Source organism: Pungitius pungitius, chromosome 13 (assembly GCF_949316345.1).
Source record: "Pungitius pungitius chromosome 13, fPunPun2.1, whole genome shotgun sequence".
NCBI lineage: Eukaryota > Metazoa > Chordata > Actinopteri > Perciformes > Gasterosteidae > Pungitius > Pungitius pungitius.
In genome coordinates, this window is record NC_084912.1 from 14,936,037 (window position 1) to 14,957,032 (window position 20,996).

At 43.5% G+C, this 20,996-nt stretch overlaps 2 protein-coding genes and 1 long non-coding RNA gene across 4 annotated transcripts; 1 reads left to right on the top strand and 2 right to left on the bottom strand.

Moving 5' to 3' along the window:
• Positions 1-67: 67 nt before the first annotated feature.
• On the bottom strand, positions 68-5,039 carry LOC119214377 (uncharacterized). The gene is made up of 3 exons (XM_037466118.2): positions 4,925-5,039; positions 2,271-4,287; positions 68-1,943 (listed from the first exon to the last, which is right to left on the bottom strand). Exons 2-3 carry the CDS (start codon positions 4,261-4,263, stop codon positions 1,339-1,341), a joined length of 2,598 nt encoding a protein of 865 aa, XP_037322015.2. The 5' UTR covers positions 4,264-4,287; positions 4,925-5,039; the 3' UTR covers positions 68-1,338.
• Positions 5,040-9,260: 4,221 nt separating this feature from the next.
• On the bottom strand, positions 9,261-13,493 carry LOC119214289 (uncharacterized). Its single transcript, XR_009957225.1, has 13 exons — positions 13,020-13,493; positions 12,866-12,938; positions 12,573-12,793; positions 12,374-12,480; positions 12,112-12,280; positions 11,268-12,020; positions 11,078-11,200; positions 10,937-11,002; positions 10,553-10,658; positions 10,372-10,477; positions 10,215-10,294; positions 10,041-10,146; positions 9,261-9,784 (listed from the first exon to the last, which is right to left on the bottom strand). It is a non-coding gene; the product is annotated as an uncharacterized LOC119214289 (long non-coding RNA).
• Positions 13,494-13,752: 259 nt separating this feature from the next.
• ccnj (cyclin J) lies at positions 13,753-19,382 on the top strand. 2 transcript variants are annotated; one of them, XM_037464811.2, is made up of 6 exons: positions 13,753-16,181; positions 16,369-16,460; positions 16,823-17,033; positions 17,123-17,422; positions 17,963-18,077; positions 18,368-19,382. In XM_037464811.2, the coding sequence occupies exons 2-6, from the start codon at positions 16,392-16,394 to the stop codon at positions 18,702-18,704; spliced, it is 1,032 nt and encodes a 343-aa protein (XP_037320708.1). In that variant the 5' UTR covers positions 13,753-16,181; positions 16,369-16,391; the 3' UTR covers positions 18,705-19,382. The 2 variants fall into 2 exon arrangements, with proteins under 2 accessions (XP_037320708.1, XP_037320707.1); XM_037464810.2 differs by having other exon boundaries at positions 13,755-16,181; positions 17,963-18,122.
• The last annotated feature ends 1,614 nt before the right edge of the window (positions 19,383-20,996 follow it).

The following is a 20,996-nucleotide window of genomic DNA, read 5'->3' on the forward strand; positions in this document are numbered from 1 at the left end:
CCTCCTCTCATTAAGATGTGAACAGTGTAAAATGAATGCAAGGAAAAAGACGGTGCCGCTGAAGCTGAGAGAAGCAGGTTGACCGTTTATTTGTTTATAACAGCAATGTTTGTTTTAATAAAAATTCATATAAGTTATTACTTGTGTTTTATGACTGCATCTCACAATCGACAATCCACAATCGATTGGTTGTCCTGTCAACAAGTAAATACTCTTATACTCACATTTTATTGCATAACACGTATTTCTAGGCACTTGGTGAGAACTCTGTAGTCATATTTTACAGTACCTCTATCTGTGCTATGTACACAATTCTACATATTTTTCCCCAAATTGGAAAAAATGTACAAACACAGTTACTGAGAAACATGGACACATGCTCCACACGGTCTGATGGTCCATGATTCTCTTGGAACACCTGGAAAACACGGAATACTAAGAATAGCATTCCAGCTGCATAAGGAAAGTGAAACTACAGTAGGACGCTGGTTTGAGATTGTCAGAAGCTAAACCTGATAAAGGTGAGGTAATGGGCAAAAGAAATCCTCCTTTCATAGTGCAATTAAAAGATAGCGTTATCATTTCAAGTCAAGAGGGAAAAATTGATGAAAAACTAGAACAAATTACAAAAAAATAAAAAAGCCCATGATCCACCAGACCTTAATTCCAAATTAAAGCAATTCTGCCAGTGTTACATCAACAAGAAAAGTAACATTTCTATTTAAATTAATCATTATTTGGGGGATAATTGGCTAGATAAAATATACCCCTTATAGATAACACTATTATTTGAACACAAGTTGGAGTTTGTACAAACCCTTTCTTTTTTTACAAATACACTGATTCTTTCAGTGGCCCAAAGTAAATAAAAATAAAGCATAAGGACAAAGCATATAAAAGGATAAACATAAGTCATAAATAAATGTTGAATAAAACAGCTTATCTTTTTTTCAAAAATACATAGTTCAGATACATCTGAATAACTGAGTCTCTGCGACAGCTATCACACTGTAGAACCTACCCGTACATAAACTGACTCAGATAGTATGGCAAATACAGATATTACAGTGTTCTGTACTTTAATCACCTTAAATAAAGCTGCTGCGTACACAAACGACACAAAGGAGCTTAATGGCTTTACAGTTCATCACTAATATACAAAGAGACTTCGATAGGTAAATGTTTACCCTGAGTGAATGAACCCTCAACACAAACAAAACAGATTTAAGACTGTGTAAAAAAATAGGATTGTTTCCATTATTGTCTAGTTGTATTGCAAAAGTCAATTTCACAGAAGCATCTGTGCTTTTCATCCAGTGTACACAACATTAAGAGTTTTCACAGTTTGGCTTTTTCCCAGTCCGTCAGATGTCGCTGCCGATGGGCCGTCCACGCTTCCCGGCATGTGAAGATCCTGCCGCAAAACCAGCAGCGGAACACGCGCGCCCCCGCCGCAGCACCAGGGGAGCCCGCCCCGACCACTTCGTACTTCTTCCTGCTCAACCTGCGGAATTTCAGCCTCAGCAGGAACCGCTCCTGCAGGGAGGCACAGCCCGAGGAGGCCTCGGGGTCGCTCGCCTCGGCAGAGAGAGCGTCTGCGGTTCTCCGCGACAACACGACCTTCTGCACCTCCCCTTTGTACCGGTGGATGACCTCCATGATACGGGCGACCTCGGGGGTGTCGGCGTCCGGGTGGTTGAGCACCACGACGGGCTGGTCCCCCGCCGGGCGCTTCACCGGCTGAGACGGACTTATGGCGACCAGCTTCAGGGTCCTCTCCACGTGCTTGGCGAGCGGTGACCGCTGGCAACCGGAGGGCGGCGAGGTGCCACCATGGACGTCGCTATGGAGATGTGGGCGGGGCTCGGCGGGCAATCCTGTGTCTCCAGTCCCCTCCTGCTCTGCAGGGAGAACGGGGAATACATCTTCAGAGTTTACCTTTCCTGCAAGACAAAAAGCAGAAAAATATGCAAATCTGTATTAGGGCAAAGAATTCAGAGATTATTAAATCAATTAATTTAAGGAAAAACCATGCAAATTTAAGATTGTTATATACATCGTACACATATATGCATATATATATTCTGCAGTTTACCCCAATATTTCTACTTTCTTCTCAGTCAATTAAGAGGTATTATACGGGTGAATTCAAGAAATAAATCTTGGGGACAGTTTTTTCTTGCTCTGTCAGCTTCTTACTTTTTATTTATTTGACCCCAAAACTCAGTCATAGGTTTACTCAAATGTATGTATAGAATTTGGCGTCTCACCCTGCGTTGTGACGACCGATATGGAGGCAGCGGAGGACTCGGTGGAGTCGCTGAAAGGAGCTGCTCCCTCATCGTGGAACCCCTGGCACTCGGTGCCGCCGCCTGATGTCTGGAGCACCGCGTCCTCGGGGCCCGTCTCTGCTTCGCGCCCCGCTGCAGCGGGCAATTCTGAGCGGCCGGCCTCCCGAGCCGAGAGACTTTCGGCCACTTTTGCTTGTCGATGGGGCGACGGTGAGCCTCTGAGCGCGACGTCGTCCTTGTTGTTGGACCCCGGCGGCATCGCGGCCCGACCGGCTGGACTGGAGGCGACGCCCAGCCCAGCAGAGGAAGCGTTGGGCCGTTCCTTCTGGCGTGCGCCGCCTAGCGGCGTGTTCTTCAGAACCTGAGCAGTCTCCTCCAGCGCCACCAGGGGACATGACGCTCCAGGAAGGTCACCTGACGGAGACAAAGACACCCACTGCTTCTCCTTCACCGGATTCTTCTTCAACACTATCTTTAAGGCGACTCCTGATGGTCTTTTACCGCGCCGTTTAGCGCTTGCCCTTCTTCGCCGTCTTCGCCGCTTGTTTTTTGGTGCAACTTTGTGACTGGATGTGTGCTCTTCCGACTCGTTGGTCGACTTGGGTTCAGTGGACATGTCCATCCCATCTTCGTGCGCTGGCTCCTCGTTTTTCATTTCCTGTAGAAGCTTTAGTTCCCGACTCACTCCGTTTTTCCGTGTTGGAACGCGGTGCGGTGGCTCGCTTTTGTTCGGATTGGTTGTCCTCGGATTTGACTGACGGCCATTTCGGTCGACGACCCGACGGGAGGTTTCCCTCTCGGACGAAGTCATCACTTTCAACCTTTTGGCGTACGTGGCGCCGTTCTGAGCCACGGTTATCTTGTTCTTCACGGTCAGCACGGCTAGGTCCGACGGGACTCCTTTCTGCGACTTTGGGTGGACGTTCATGTCATCGGGGACGCTCGACAAAACGCTCTTCAGTGCCTTGGTCCATTTCCGGTCACCGGTTTCCCCGGCGACCGATTGCATCAGGAACTGTTGAGTCTCCTGAAGGGTCGTCTGCGGATCCGACAGAGGACAGTACTTGTCCAGGAACTCTCGCCCTGGCAGAGAGAGGCAGTCCTGCGTCAGCCAGCACATCTCCCTCACCGCACTCCTCGTCAACCGGGGCTTCACGTTTGGTACGGGGACATTTGGTTTCATCGCTAGGGAACGCACCTCCTCATCCTCATCCTCGTCCCTCTTGTTTTTCTTCCGCTGATTCCCATTCTGGCAGACATGGACAGCTTTGACGTGCTTAGCGATCAGCCATTTCCGGGATGCTTCATAGCCACAGTGCTGACAACGCAACCCCCGGGCGGCCATTTTAGGCCCAAACTCGTCCCCGCCCTCTGCGTGCGGCAACGGACCCTTATCCCCCTCCGGGCCCGAGTGATGTGCATAGGTGTGCTCTAAAAACACTCCAACGTCTCCAGTGGAGAATTTTGGACACATTTGGCACGGAAACCTGCCGTCTTGGCAGTGAAGCGCGGTCAGGTGCGCGCTGAGCTCCGGCCACGTGCGCTGGACGTCGTCGTGGCAAACGCCGCAGCTGGAAAAGGTGTCCTTGTGGCTCAGCAGGTGAACCTGAAGGCGGGAGAGCTCGTGCGTGCTGAAAGCGCACGAGCGGCAGGAAAACACCGGTGGGCTTCCCCTGTGGTTCTCCCCGGAGTGTCGCACCAAGTCTTTGGGAGCGTACTCTGCCTCGTCCCCGCCGAGGGGGGGCGCAAACCCCGGTGTGTCACGGGGCTTCTTCGACAAGGGCCCCGCCGCGCCCAGCTCCCACTCCCCCGCTATCTTCTTCGGCCCGCTCTTATCTGCACTCTGCACGGCCCGAGGACGAATGGCAGTTCTCCTGAGGTTGAGCCGTTTGTGCCAATCTCGGTTCCTCTCGTTGGCGCGTCGTCTGTTATCTCCCTCGGAGGTTGCTGCACAAATATCCACCGAATCCATGTTTTTTTTGTGAACTCCGGCTTTCTGAAAGTACAGAATAACACAAAGGTTTGTTAAAAATTTAAATATTACAGCAGAGGAAAATACAGTAAGGGAAATCAAGAGTGTTTTTCCACTCGGGTTTGGGTTTTGGGAGAAAAAAAAACACTGTCCTGATTTTTACTCTGTTTGCTGAGCGGGCCTTCAACACAAATTAGTTCCACCGGGCTCATTTAAATTTTCAAAAGTACTCTTTTCTATTGTTGATCAGTTTGAAAAGAACCAGACTTGCTCTGTATGTGTGTGTGTGTGTGTGTGTGTGTGTGTGTGTGTGTGTGTGTGTGTGTGTGTGTGTGTGTGTCGGGACTGCTGTCTCATCATTTCACAGTGGCCCCCACCACCCCAAAAAGAAGCAGCGTTCCACAGTCCCACTCGACACGTTATTAATGCTGAGTCCACCTGTTGCTGCCTTCGGTTGGAAACGTCTCCGCGTGGAGAATATCCACTTGTCCCAAACATTCAGGTTGTAAAGCAACGACTTCAGAGCCGCGCGTTAAAGCCAGTAGTCACCTCGGCTGTAACTCAGCTAAACGCGCTTCCGTGTGTGTGTGTGTGTGTGTGTGCGTGCGTGCGTGCGTGTGGGGGGTGAGAAAGAGGGGGTAGAAGAAACACTCAAACTAACCGTGTCTCTCGTCTCTTTGTCGGAACTGCTCGCGGCAGCGCTTCTTTGAGGCGGTCGGCCATTGTGCAGCTCGACATGACCACAACAAAGTGATGAGACGCTTTCGTAACGAGCCGCCGCCGCCGCCGCCTCGGGAATCATGAAGTGACGATAACCAAAAAAAAAAAAAAAAAAACTAACAGTCGCCGTTACCTTCCTGTTGTGCGGGCAACGTCGTCGGAGCGAACTGTTGAGCCGGTTAGGTGGATGTTTTTTTGTCAAATGGCGTTTTGTGTTTTGCATCAACGCGACGAAATCTTACAACGACAAAATAACTTGAAGAACAACGAGCGTGGCGATAAAGTTACGCCGCGCCGCTTTTTGTAAAGACCTCCCATCGGGTGCATTCCTGCGGATAAACCCACCGGGGGCTTAAATCTACCACAAAGCTCTACGTGCGCGTGTGAGTTGTCTCTATAGTTTTGTGTGTTGTTACCTTTTCTTTTGTGGAGAGCTTGACAGCTCAGCGAGCGGCGGCCATGATGGTTTCATACGGGGATTACAGCCCGTGAGCCGCCTTTAGCCTTTTAGCCTTTAGCACCGGAGCCTCCGAGGGAGCGCCGAGCCGTCCGGGGCCTGCTGCCGAGCGCCCACAGCGGGCATTTCAGTGCAAACGCTGCCCCCCGTGCTCCACGCGAGGGGAAACGAGCCAAGAAATGGTGCAAAAACAACCAAACTAACGTCAACCTGGAGCCGCATCCCGAAAATGAATAGTCTCAAGTTTAAAAAAGTACCCACAATCCCCGTGCCGTATGCCGGACTGAGTGCATCCTTGTAAATAAAGGCTGCCAGGCCCGCAGTTTGTCCCCTCCCCCCCCCACCCCGCAACGTTGTAAAAGCACTCTGCAATATACAAGTCTGGAGATAAAACGCACTCTATCAGCCTTTGAACATTGATTGGCACGCAAACAAAAACATGCATTTTTTCCCATTCTATATCTAAATAAAATATTGTCTATTTGCACAGCGCTATTTAAAAAAAAGAAGAAATAAACTGTTAATACATGTTTTAACAACAGGGAAAATCCAGAAGAACAATGTGTCCTGTCGCTGTTCAAAACACAAAGGAACCCTTTGAGTTTTTTGCACGGAAGTTCACAAATCACATTAGCATACAATGCCGGACTAGTTGTAAATAAGTCAATAAGTAAATCAGTAAACACAAGATACTTTAATGCATCTAGTTGATATGCTGTGGATTCCTTCCTACCCGTTTCAAATTACTTTTACTACTTTAATGAGAGCCTTTAATATGAATTCATAATATCTTTCCATGAAAATGAAAAAAATAAACAAGACAGAGTATTTTTTTTAACTTTACATCTACTGTATCAGGGAATAATTATTCTATGATAATAATTGATATTTTGGGGCTTTAGTCTGACTCCCAGGTGCATAACCGAGGTGCTAAGCTGTTAAAACTAAACAAAGCAGGGGGGGTCACAAGCACCGACTTGATTCTTCTATTCTTCTGAGGGAGTTGCAACTCAAAAAGGTTGTTTACCACTGTTTAGAGTCATGTAGCAATTCATTTTAATATGTCACTTCATGCAGTTCAAATGATTTCATCTTGTATTTGCTGACTTTTTGTGTGTTGGACCAATTTACTATTTCTTTACCGCTCACATGGCCCCAAAGTATTGACAACGTGACCTTTGTGCTGCCAACAACTTGCAACATATCCCTCCCCAAAAAAGAAAAGTGAACATTTATGTCACCAAAGAAAAGAAACAAAGAGGACACTGAGTCAGTACTGATCCAGTGTAATATCAATAATTGCTCGCTTTTCTTATGGGGTAAGCGGAGCAGTGGGTTTGTTCGCGAGGTGAGTAAATGGCCCATTAAAGTCAATGGCTGCCCTCGGCCGCGGCTCTGCACGACATCGCGGGGAAGAAAGGCAGAGAAACGACAGCCACCAGCTCCCTCCACGCAGGGCGCCATTTGTTTCCTCTGAGAGACATTTTCCCGGCCCTTTGAGGACAAGACTACCCGCAGCCTTTAACTGCTGCTTCCACCACAGAGCAGCAAGCATTACCAACCCTCTTAACACAGCCCCCACCGCCTCCCAGCTACATTCCCTGGACTTCTCTTTTTATCCACTTTGATGTCTAACATTACAGCATTAAATAGGAGGTATGTTTACTTCCAGCTTCTGATCTAAATAAACATTTCAGACAATAAATGCCTGGAAATGATGCAGTTGGAGTTGACACTTTGCTCCCTTGAATTGTTAAGTGAATCAAATTTTCTCTTGGTGCTGTTGGATCAACACAGTAGCTGGAGAGTTTCCCTCTGGGCAAAATTGTAGGTGTTTGGGTGACCTGGGATCAGTGGGAAAATTAGATTTAGTTGGTTTGCTTTTGAAAGAAAGGAGATCTATTGTAGGATTGATGTCGCTTCGACCTATTTGGGTCAAATTGAACTGTGCTGTGCTGCTGGGGTAAACTGACCCACTTTGAATTTGTAGCACGAAAATGACTCGATAGCGCATACATGTGTGTTTTATTTTTTCTATGTTCAGTTGCCAACCATATTTCTTACATTCAAAGCACAAAACATGTATTTCAGTTTTCAATTTCAATGCAAACGGTTGTTTTCTTTACTCCGTACTTTGTAAACAGACATATGCCAGCCACTGTCATGCTGAGATGAGCTCATGGATAATCAGGGTGCCTTCGGGGTTATGCTAGATAGCAAGGCAAACAGGGACAGCGATGTACTGTAGAAAGATATCAGTTAAAAACAAACCCAAACCTTGCATCCATTTATTCTAGGTAATCACTATTTAGGTTTGAGAAAATGATGCCTCTCATTCACCTACATTATATAACTTGACACCAACTTAAGTAGAATTGACAATATTTTGTAACTCCAAGCATTTACTTTATCATTAAAGTATAATAAAATAAGGGCCAGGGAAGGGTTAACCCATACCCTTTTTATACACTGTAAAGTGCAATATTTTTAGGAGGTACAGGTAATGGTAATTGTCAACATACAAATACTCAGCTTTTGTCGGCTTTTAGTTTCTGCCATTTCTGTATTTTCATTAGTTTTTTTAATTTTTTGTATTGAGCTTCTGCTAGGTATGTTTTCTGCCATATATGTACTTTTATCAAATCTATTGAAATTCATTCCAGCTTCTCCCACTTCTTTTTCAGCAATTCATTTAAACTAATTTAAGCTTTTATGATGTCTGTATTTTCAACAATGTTTTTCTGTATTTATTTGCAATTCTTTCAAATTATTTTCAGCTTTTCTTGTTTCTATTTTTTCAGCAATCCTTTTAAAATCATTTCAGCTTCTTTATTTCTGTAATTTCAGCAATGTTCTAGTTAATTTCAGCTTTTACCATTCCAATGCATTTTCAGCGGGAAATGCATTTTCTAGTTGCCTTATTCTCTTCTGTACAAGTTTGGCATGCATCTCCTGCCACAGCGTTGATCGGAATTGTCTCAAAATGTCATTAAAAATCACGTTGAAAACAGGTCTAAACATAGACGTCTTTTCAAGGTCTACGAATAGCCCAAATAGACGAATAGATCTATGCCCGATGTTGAAAAAACTTTCACTTTTAAACCAATTTGCAACCTCTTTTCAACGTGCGTTTCAAAAGTAAAGGGAGCAGGGTAGGATTATTATTAGGATTATTTCCAGGACTTTTGACAGAATACTGGCCAAAGCAATGGCCTGTAATTGTCTAGACTACCTACTTTACCAGCTTTGTTTTTAATGGCCGGTGTTGCGTGCCTACTGGTTTTTGAACCTACTGGTTTGGCTACGCGTGCGTGTTTGTTTTGCCCCGACAGGCAGGTGTTGTCTGCCTCGGTCACCTGATCCGTCACACATTCGCAAACATATTGCTGAAAATGTTCAAAATGCATCCCATATCCAATGCAGCGATTATGATTGTATAAGTGAGCACTACATCACTGCCACGTATAAAGAAATAAATAAAAGAACATACGTTTATTAAAAGATCGCCACAACCTGGATTCGAACTCATGCAGTCGAGCAAAACAGCAAAACTTTATAAGACGGCGGCGCTACGGTGTCGGCCAACCAAGCTGTCAAGTGCAGCTGCTGATTTCACTACTTGTCATGAAATTGCACATCGTCAGTGGCAAGAAAACCTTTTGGTTCAGAGTGAACCAAGACAACTGGTTTGGTGGCGTTTCATGGAACACTTCCAAACATTTTAACGAGGCTGCAGCCTGCCACCTCCTAAACATTTGGACAAAATTAACTTCTTTGGCGACCATTATACTATGAAAATACTCAATAGACTAAGCCACAGGAAAAATAGAATATCTGTAATGTTCTAGCCACAAAATGAACGCAATGATTTACAGCCAGTGTAAACACTGCTTGATTAGAGTTTCTGATGGAATAGAGGCCTTATTGTCTTATAAATGCTTGATGCCTCACAATTTGCAAACAAATAAAAAAGTTTTACCATGCCTAAATATCAGAAAGTCAGGAAAAACTCATAAGGAATTATAATTAAATTTAATTTATTTTGACCAGCCCAAAATCAATTGTTTGCATTAGATGGCTTTACAATCTGTACAATTAAGACATCCTCTGTCCCAGAACCCCGACATCGAAACAGGAAAAACTCCCAAAACTCTTTTAACAGGGAAAAAAGAGGAAGAAACCTGTGGGAGAGAAAACGAGGAGGGATCCCTCTCCCAAGATGGACAGAAGTGCAATAGATGTCTTGTGTACAGAATGATCAGCATAAGAACTACAAAATGGATATGACAAAACCACAGAAGGAGGCAAGACCAGGGTCCAGATCTAACCAGGATCTGCGGTGACCTGTGAAGAGACAAAGCACAAAGACTCTGGTGAAGTAGGATGGCTGGCATTCAATAGGTGCCCAGCAGACAGTGGCAGGTGTGATTGAAAAGGTCTACAGTTATTGATTTTACAACATGTCTTCCAGTTTGTTATGTATTGTCAGAATGTTATGTTAAGAGTTCTCTGTATTTAGATTGGTGTAGTTTATTTCCCCCACTACACAGATCAGGAGCAAAGACAAGGCTAGCATAGAGTTGGAGAGCTTCAGCCATACCTATCCTACATTAGAGATAAGATGCAGGACAGCAGAAGTCCTGCTGCAGTGGGGGTGTTCCAATGCAGAGCCAGTGGAACCACAGCCCACACGTTGTGCACTGGATCTGAGAAGCATTGCAGTAGATAAGTATATTACATTTGTAAGATTACAGAACGGCAAGTTTAATCGTACCCAGTCATCATGCCCATCTCTCTTTGACCCTGGACTTTGCTGTGCATTCCCACATGCCCTGCATAGTTCTGTCGGGTTTTCTAGCACATTACACAAGTATGATTATTTCCTCAATAACATTCCAATTCATATGACAGAAACAGAAAAAGAGACCAACCTGAGTCAGTGACCAGTCTACATGCTATTTCTCTTCTCAACTGTGTAATGGAAGCCTCGTCAGTAGAGAAATCTATCAGACCACCACTAAGAATTAGCTCTGCAAACTACAGAAGATCGAGATGTTACTCATATATAGTAAGTAACATGCAGGATTCAACAATGGTCAGTTGCACTCTTACCTTGCAGACAAGTGCCTCACAGGAGGTTGAGTCATGTTGTTTTGGATGGCTTAGTGTACAACAAGTCCACCGAGTAATATGCACATTTGTATGTCTCATGAAAGCTCTGTTAAGTATAAAACATATAGTTTTGTTTTATAAAAAAGAAAATCTTATGCCATTTTAGCTGCCAATTTGTAGCTTGCTTTGTCACATCCTTGCATTTATTTAGGTGATCCGGAGTTTCACCTAAAGGATCAAGGTAAAGCACCCACTTCACCTTTGGATAAATATCCTTCACAATACATTTTGATGAAGGTAAAGAATATTCATTATCACATTCAGTCAGCTAGTTTACCACACAACACTCTGAACACTATAAAATGTCAATATATGAATTCTCACCACAAGTGTCCAGTGCTGTTTGTCACAAACTGGTCCTTTGAGGATGTCGAAGGCCATGGGGTCAAGCTGAAAACATGCACAATGAATGAAACTGCGGCTTGAATCCATAATATTGTTTAAACAGACTTCAAAAAGTGTTACCTTTTTCAATCCTCTAAATGATCCTTGCCATATTGTGGTCATCTGAAATGAGTCAATGAGACACAATTGTCTTTCTGTTCCTTCTTGTTGCTTTACAATTGTATGCAGGAATGCATTCAAAACCTTAAATGACAATTGTTTATTGTTACTTTTTATGCCATAACAAATGAAAGACATTTAGTGTCTGTACCTCACTCTCCAGCTGCCTCCCTGGGGCCAAATTTTGAAGGTCCGTGGCAAAAATCTTGTAAGGCCCCACTTTGCTCCACAGTACACCTTTACGTTTTCCCGCCCATATGTCAGCGATTACTGAGATTAGAAAAAAAGAGTCGTTTACAGAGGCCTCATTTGGACTTTGATGACCTATCAAGTCCCAAAATCAGTAAACTGTCCTTATATTAAAAGTGTATTGATGTCTATACTTGCATTCCTCTGGGGAGGCAGGTGCATGCCATGACGGGGGACTGGAGCTCAAGGAGTTTGATTTTGGAGGTACAGACGAGGATTGGGGAACACCCAAACACCTTAAGGGGCTGGGCTGCAGTGATGGAGAAGTGGATGTGGCAGCAATACTTTTTGCGGGTATCCGCACTTCTGGTTCCACATACCTCTTCAGATCGTCAATGTTGATTTTGCCAACATGTTTCCCTTGTAGCGTCATCAGGTCAGCACTCTTCCCATCTAGATTTGTCACCGTGTATGGACCCAGCAAGTCCGTTTCCAGCTTACCCCCTTTTCTCTGTTCTTCCCGGATATTTTGTCGCAAAACTTTGTCCCCCCCAATACAAAGCTGTCATCCTCCCCCTTTACAAGTTTCCTCTTTCGCACCTTTTCCTGCATCTCTGCAATGTTTGCCTCCACTTTATTAGACATCTTTGAGGTCATTAGTGTTGGGGCAGACGTCCTCATTTGTCATTAGTACATTGATCCGTTCCTCAGATATCTGTATCAAAGGTGAAGAAAAATAAAAGACACATTACAGCAAAATATATACATATATAACCAGCTTGTAGTGCTGTAAAAGGCAATCATACCTGCCACTTATCTGGTAGTTCAGACGGGTAACGGGCCTCCCTTCCATACATTAAGTAGTAAGGGGAGTATTTCGTTGTCAACTGCTTTTTTGTTCGTAAGCCAAATACAGTTGGCTGTATGTATTTGTTCCGGTCACTCGGGTGGTCCTGCACCATTTTCTTCAAAGATCTGAAATAACAAAAAGGAAATCCGTCATTAACCATGTATGGTATATCACAAGCGTTTTTATTTGAATATATTTAGTAGAAAAGTCAATTTGACCCTTGAATTGTGCCATTTAGCTTTTCGACCAAGCCATTAGTTTGAGGGTGGTAGGGAGCACACAGACTTCTGGCAATTCCAAGATTTTCACACAATCCTGAGTTTATCTACAATATGCATGAAGAGGGAAAAAAATATCATTACCATGGTGCTTTTTCCATTGTTGATATGACAAAAATTGCCTCAGAATTCAACTTACTCTGTTGACAAATTCTTTTCCATGCGTTTTGGGGCGCCATACTTATAAAAGAAATCCATAATGCACTGTGTGACTTTTTCTGCTCCCTTCGTTCTTAGTGGGTAGACTTCTAGCCACTTTGTGAAGTAGTCCACCATCACACATATGTACATATAACCATTGTTGGTGCATTTCAGCTTTCCAACAAGGTCCATTCCCACAAGTTCAAAGGGCTCAGTCACCTTAGAATGCAAACCAAAGCTCAACACCAACAATACTGTACTACATACATGTTCCATTTAATGTTTATTCACCTCGATGGGTTTGTAATGAATTTTCTTCTTTTATAGAGGTCCTCCTTTTCTGGCATGCATCGCATTGGGAAATCTAACAAAGTGAAACAATGCCACACGGTTATATTGAATACGTAAATATTACCATAAGCTCCCCAGAAATACAAATACTCACCCATTTTTGGATGTCAGCCTTCATGCCAGGCCACTAATACCTTTGAAGGATTGCATCCAAGGTTTTCTCAATACCATAATGAGCGCCAATATCACTGGCATGAAAACTCCACAAAGCTTCTTGTGGAGTAACTAGAACCGTGGCAAGATGATGACGCTGATCATCTTTTTTTCTGCGGCACTGGTAATAAAGTTCCCCATCTAGGGATTTATATTGCATAAACATTTAAAATAAATTTAAAATCTGTTAGGAAACCATACCATATCGTCGTGTGGGTTACCTTACCTATCACTTGGTAACTCTCAGCTCAGCTATCCTCGGACATATTTAAGACGTCCAGCAGTAATATGGTCTAGTCCACTTGCTTTGCCATCAGCCAGCTAGTTTATAGCTTGGTACACCTCTCGTGACATAATCGTCATTGACACGTTTGTCTCAATATCTTCCACCTGGTATAAGTCCCCACCAACACAGTTAAATAAGGTTTTCTACATGAAATGGGAACGGCAATACTACGATATGGGTACAGCAACAACCTACCGCATTAGCAACACAAAACACACGGAAAATACTCTACGACGTTTACTTTTGGTCCAGTTCATGTTGAACGCTAGCATGCTCCAAGCTAGCATGGGCCAAGCTAGCATGCTAAATAGAAAACTATCTGCGCTAACGCTAACTAGCTTACCAAAAATAACAGTCTTTCCCGTATCGAGTGGGCAGCACAAGTAAAATAACCGGCTGTAGTTTCGGGTGTGCTTCATTCAAACACGCACGTACTTACAGAGTATTGGGGCCGGTAGCCGTGGTTGTTTCAGTCCGTTCACGTCGCTCTGCTCCCGGGCACACTTCCCCTCGCGCTGCATAAACTTGCGCATGCGCGTTACAGATGTGAGCAGAGTCAGGTGTTTTCAAGTAATGTTTGAGATGGTCCGCATTATTATGTCCTTATGTCCTTAAACCAAATTTCGCCGACAAGTTCGTTTATTATTATGATAATCTTAATGATATAATCGTCTCTCTTTCAACCTTACGTTACAACATGACACACGTTTGAAATGAGGCCTAGTCTTTATGGTACATTTCCAGAGGGACATTAATTCCCTCTGCTCACTTTTAGGGAAAAGTATAGGCTAAATAATAATAGGCAAACGTTTTGGTTCAGGGTGAACATTATATGTTCTTTTATGTATTTCTTCATACGTTGCCATACTGATGGCATGAAGAAGAGTTAAAGCCCCGTTATTATTGGACATGGATACAATCCGAAGCCCAAGGGGTTTTGGGTGCTTGCTCCTTTAGCTTGACGTACGCTCCTGATCTTGAATCTAGAATCGATTGCTCTTCCTTAGTGTCCCGGATGTTGGGGTGTCAAGGTTGAAGTTTTTTGGGTTGAATATTGTAACCTGCGGATGTTGGTGTGTCAAGGTTGATTTTTTTTGGGTTGAATATTGTAACCTCCATTTCTGTTGCGGCTGAATATTTCAAAAAAAAAATTTTTTAGATTGAATTTTTTTGCGGTGTTTTAATGTTTTAATGTTGAAAAACATGTACATAATTTCAATGCATAAATATTCAGTGCTAGAAATTCAATCACCTTTTTATTTCAACCCCCGATGGCACAGATTTACTTCCATACCGTCGGCTCTGTGGAGAAATTTTACATGTTAACGGAAAAGTGAGAAGAGTTATAGTGCCCTGTAAATATTTGTTTGCAGCTTTGCAACCTTCACCTCTTACTTTGTTTACTTAAAGAAGGGTATGTACTGCTCAGTAATTTTGAAAAAATACTGGTGGTGCAAAATCTCAGACACGCAATGAAATTTGATCTAAGCTGCTTCATATTTCTCATATGTCATATGTAGACATCCATGTGATGATTGTCAACCCCAGTCCTAGCGCCACCGGGTGGCAACATGAAGCTGCATGTTTTTTTTTTAAACTTTAAACCCTGTTCCTCGCAGATTAATCGAAACCTAAGACCTTGACATTATTAAAGACAAAGTTTGCAAAGCGGCATTCCCGGCGTCGCTGCACATGGTTCACAACAACTGACTCAGGGACGCGTTGTTCGCCGTCCGGCCAGTGCACAAACGTGCGCGGAGTAGCGATGATTATTATTTACAAAATGAATGTCTCATTTAATAAGCATTGAATCTCCTTTTTTGGTTACCAGAATAAAGTTTATACATGAAGCTAAAGTTATAGTTTTCTCCCAATCTGTTTTTTTTAATTTTTTTTATTTCTCTTTTTAAGGCAAGCGGGTGCGGACATTACGGGGGGGCACAGGCATTTGCGGGCAGTCTAGTTCATACATGGTGTTAATCAGAAGCGTTTATAAAGTTTCTACAGTTACATGTATTTTCTCCCTATTCTGACCTAGGCATTGCCATGATACAATGAGTTCTGCCTTGTGGGGGTCATTGACAAGCACACAGAGGTCTTCTTTCTCAATGAGAGATTATTTGAAAGCACTATCAGCTGGGAATGCTGGAAATCAGGCCAGTATCTAATTAAAATATTGAGCAAGCAAGAGTAGGCTTACCAGTGAACCACTTCTTTGTTGTTGCTCTTTTTCATAATTTCTTTGAGATGGTCAGTTATCCTGCTCCTTATATTTTACATTGAGTATGTGTGACGTGTTGTGCACCAATTCGAATTCCCCTTCATTGGCTTTTAGTTGATCTGGCCAGTTGATTGGATGTTTGCCTTACGGCAATGCTTTCAAGTGCTAATTGGCAATTTAGGACTCACCATAGAAAATCCTTTTGGGAGAAATAACCGGATTTTCTGGTTTTAAGATGTCATTCTACTAAAACTGAGAAAAAGAACATTAAAAAAGTGTGTAGGATATAATGGGAGATCAAACGCCATAAAAAGATGGAACCATGATCATACTTGACATTATTGTAATATAAACATCTGTTTTTACCACTTTCCGGCTTTTTTTAGGCTTTGGAGTTGGAGGTACTTGCGCACGCAACTTGAAATGCGTGTTTCCGGGAGCACTGGAACGCAGCACGGGTGTCTGTAGGTCTCGTGCTGACTGAGTGGAAAAGCCTCACGGACTACAACAATGACTGTGAGCAAGCATGGCCGGCTAGTTTGAATGTAGTTTACTTCAGTAAAAGTGCCGGTAATATTCACTACATGCGCTCTTGGGTGAGTTTCCACTTCTGAAGCGTCAACATCAACAGTTATTATTTCCGAGTTTATTAAACACGACCAACGACAGCCCGATCGATCCGCTTAACCAGACCGGTCAACGTGATGCACGACACTGGCTCAGGGGCTTAACGTTAGCTTTTCCATGTGCACATGTAGTTTTACTTTGTGTTCTGCTTTCCAGCAGGTTCCCGAGCACTGTGTTAAATGGAGCTCGAGGACCAATGGTGGAAAGGACAACTCGCTGCAGACATCTACCAGGCGCTCCGATACAAAGTGAGTGGGACACTTGGGTGACTGCTGCTAGAATGTACACCTTGAACTATTTAAACTATTAATTAACAAAAAGAATTCCCTCTTTATTTTTAGTAGTAGTAGTATTTCTTTTTTTATTCCGACTTAAGAAATTGGGCATACAATAAAAAACAACAAAACGTATCTTTGCAGTCTGGTGGACGAAACGATTTAGTGAAGCCATTATTTCAGTCAAGCCCACTGGATTTTCCTGTTGCTTATCCGCACACACCAACTCATCACGCCCCAGTGTGTGCCTTCACACAATACTGTGCATGTTAATTGTGCATGCATAGTAAACGTAAATAATGTAAATGTAGTGACGGTCAAATGTCGTCTGACAGGAACTTAAGTTGCCATCCTACAAAGGCCAGTCCCCGCAGCTCAACTTGAGGCGATACTTTGCAGACCTCATAGCCATCGTCAGCAACCACTTCAGGCTGTGTCCTGCAGCTAGACACCTGGGCGTCTACCTGCTGGACCTCTTCATGGACCGCTACGATGTCACGGTGCAGCAGCTTCACATGGTCTCACTCTCGTGTCTTCTTTTGGCCAGTGAGTTCACACCACAAACGCACGTGATGGTGTTCCGGTTCCTGTGCGCATGGTGTGATGTTTTCCCAAAAAACTCTCCTACGCTGCAGGTAAATTTGAGGAAAGGGAGGACCGGGTGCCCAAGCTGGAGACCCTGAACAGCTTGGGCTGCATGACCTCCATGAACCTGGTCCTGACCAAACAGGGTTTACTTCACATGGAGCTGCTCCTGCTGGAATCCTTCCAGTGGAACTTATACCTCCCCACAGCCGCTCATTTCATAGAATACTACCTGTCTATTGCCGTCCACGAGGAAGACCTCCATGACGGCTGGCCGATGACCTGCCTGGAGAAGACCAAACTATACATGGCCAAGTATGCTGACTACTTCCTGGAGGTTTCCTTGCAAGGTGAGTTGCATTTGGTTCAGTTTGTTCAGTTCAGTTTGACAAAAAATTTAACCAAAATGAATTACACTGAATGTATAGAAATTATTTTTATTACACACTCTTCAATAACTTCTATCTTCACGGCCACTGTACTGACATTAAACTGCAGTGTTAAAACGTTTTTTTAAACTTTCCGATAGTCTGTCAAACACTGATGAATAAAGATAAAATAAAATGCTGCAAATGCTTTGGATGCCATTAGTGTCTTTTTTTATTTTTGTAGACAATTTTCGAAAAATTTAGTTTTGATCATTTTTTTGTCTAAACAAAAGGTACTCTACTCATTAGCAGTGTGAATATAATAACGTGTAGTAGTTGACTTCCACAGCCAACAAATTGTATATGTTGTTCTCATATAAATGTGCACGATAGTATCACACATGTTAAAACAAACGTGAAATTCCTGCCATAACTCCCTTTTGACCAGTAATGTCGTTTTGCAGTACAGTTTTTTGTCTATTTTGCTGCACATGCTGATGCATTGCTGTTTTCTTCCCTCAGATCATATGTTATTGTGCTTCGCCCCCTCTCTGGTGTCCGCTGCGTGCGTGGTCACCTCCCGCCTCGTCCTCCACCTGTCCCCCTCATGGCCACCCCGACTGCAGCACCTCACAGGGTACACATGGGAGAACCTGGTCTCGTGTGCAGAGAAACTACTGATGTGTGTAAACCCGCCTGTGGCTCAGATGACGCCGAATCCGCATACACGCTCATTTCAGCTGCTAAAACCCCCAAAAGGATGTATACTGACGACGCATGCTGCCACGTTACACAAGAACAATAGGACCCCACACCCAGTAGCTCACATATTCCACGCTGCGCATTCAACACGCTCATGCTCACCTCACAGCGCTGGATCTTTTCACTAATCAGCAGCGCAACCCTTTTGTTCCTATTTTTTCCCAGTGCACACGACGGTGACGTCAAAGAGGCCAACAAGCAGAAGTGCCAGCCGCCCGGCCAGCAGCAGCAGGGCCACGCGGTGTTCCACGGTTCAGGCCCGACAGTCACTGTGGCCCAGTACCTGCACCGCTCCAGCTTGCAGTATCCCCAGCAGCCCCCGCCGCAGCCAGGCCTGGCCCCTAACCACAGGCCCGCCTCCTACCTCAGCCACTCTGCCGCCAGCCTTCAGGCGCCCAGCGACAACGCGCAGACCCTCGCTGCCTCCCAGGATCCAAAGTCCAACAGGGCTTACCAAGTCAGCATGCACTACACATGCGCCGCCCAGTGCTTCGACAGATGATGGACTTTTTCCTGAAGTTTTTTTTTTTTTTTTTTTGGTGTGGGAGCAAGACAATGGATGTTGATCTGTTTCTCTTGAACGAAATCTAACGCAATGAAGAAATAAGTGTTTTTAATTTGGAGAGACCTGATGTACTTGGTACAGCACTTTGAACCACAAGGTGTACGTAATGTGCAATATGCATGCTCTGCAGTCATTAAATGCATGGAGCTGGCATTAGGATTTCTGTTTGTTTGAGATATCGGGTGTGAATGTTGTTGTGATGTGGGCTAGAGGCAGAGTTTGCACCACTGAATCCACTAGTGTCACTGTATAATTTAGCTGCAGACCAAAAGTCTTGTATTTATTTGAGCCAAATTACCTCAAAAGTATTGAATGCACAAAATACCTCGTGCCTTTATCCTTTAAGTTTAAGGCTAGTTACAAAAAGGGACTTGTGTTGGTTTATGGTTAAGATTGGAGAGCACAGTTTGTGTACATTTTCTGTACAGCAAACTTTTCTTTTTTTCTCCTTTTTGTTTTTGTAATGAGTGTCGTTTGTTAAAAAAAAAGAGAAATTAAGAAAATAAATAATTCTCCTTTAGATCTCGCAATTTGTTTGCGTTTGCTCCTCTGTACATGGAAGATCAGTGCTATGCAAATTATTTTAAATAAAATACACATCTGTGTTGGTTGAACTGAGATTTTTGTACTGTTGGCTTATAATACATTAACTATTAAAGACCCAAAACCGCACACACTGCCATTCATTAGTTTCTCTCTTTTGACATGGCGATCTACAGTCTGCAGAGGGCAGTGTGTGCTTCACAGCTTTGTTGTATTCCTGCATGTAGGCCGTCTCAGAAATGTGTTTTTCAATACTTGCTTCAGTTGTGTAAATAAACACAATCTCATTCTTGTTTTCTATGCTCTGCACATAAGAGCGACAGGCTAAATGCACATTAACATTGTGGGCGTCTGTGCTGAACCCCGTACCTTCACTCCCCTCGACATCAGATGAAAAGGAGACTTTTAGAACCGGACACAAAGCTAGTAGTGTCAAAACATGCAAATGAACTTTTCAACGTTTCTTCTCTGCTCTTTATGTGCCTATTCTTTTATAACCCCTAAAAGAGGTCTTGTTGCTTTCTAACTAAATTCAGTTCTTGTCGCAAAATCGTGTGGTCAAGTCTGAGGGAAAAGTAAACATCTTCTCTCCTTCTGAATCCTGCACACGTCATGGTGCGGCAGAGCCACTGAAATAGCATTTCCGCTCTGGGGCGATTCGCCGCCAAGCTTCCTGTGGAGGAGGAGGCCGACTGGTGAACCCGGTCAGCAAAACAGTAAAAAAAAAAAAAAAAAGAGAAGTCAAAAATGCAGTACAGTGAAATAAAATAGCAGATCAGAACATTTTCAATTAAGCTAAAGTGAAAGTGAAATAAGAGCATGTACAGTGGTGTGGAATGTGTATTAAATTAAATTAAATGATATAATTAAATTAAGACAGTAGTGCAATATGTTTTCCAAATTCAGAATGAACATTTACAAATGTAGTGGACAGTGTGATCCTTTTGATAATAAATCAGGTTGAGGGAAGAAACTTGTGCGATGCTGCTATCGAACAGCCGTCAGGACCCAAGCTGTCTGAACTAGAGCATGACTTACAATAAACTTGTTACTAATTAAACAGCCAGCCACTCCATTTACCTTCAACATACAGTATATAAATGGGAATCTTGGTAATATACGTTATACTGAAGGGAGCTTGTATTTTGGCCAAACTTGACACGTTGTAAATTCCACATATGATCCGCTGTGACATTGCAATGTTATTACATTACATGTCGTTTTGCTGACGCTTTTATCCAACGCGACTTAGGCGCTTTTGCATTTCAACCATAGGGATACAAACCCAGAAGAAGAAGAAACAAGAACATGCAATTCCATCAAATAAGCCGATTTACAACTTGTTATAGATAAGAGCCATTATAAGTACAAGAACAAAAGGTTCCATTTGAAGTCGGCTTTGAGGTGTTCAGCTCCAAATAATGAACATCGTAGAGCAAAAGGGATATGCAGCAAAGTCTAAATGGGTGTTTTTAGGACAGAGGTAACCTCAGCATAGCAGTGATAGGGACATTAAATAGCCATGACAAGATCTCAATGACCCGTTAAAATGGCCGCCGCCCATTCTGCTACTTTGATTTGAATGGGATTATTTGCCGTTTCTTGAACAAACTTTGGTAGGAAAGTCATTGGTTTAAAGTGAGTGAGTAAAAAGGATAAAAGTAAGAAAAATATCTCACCTAAATG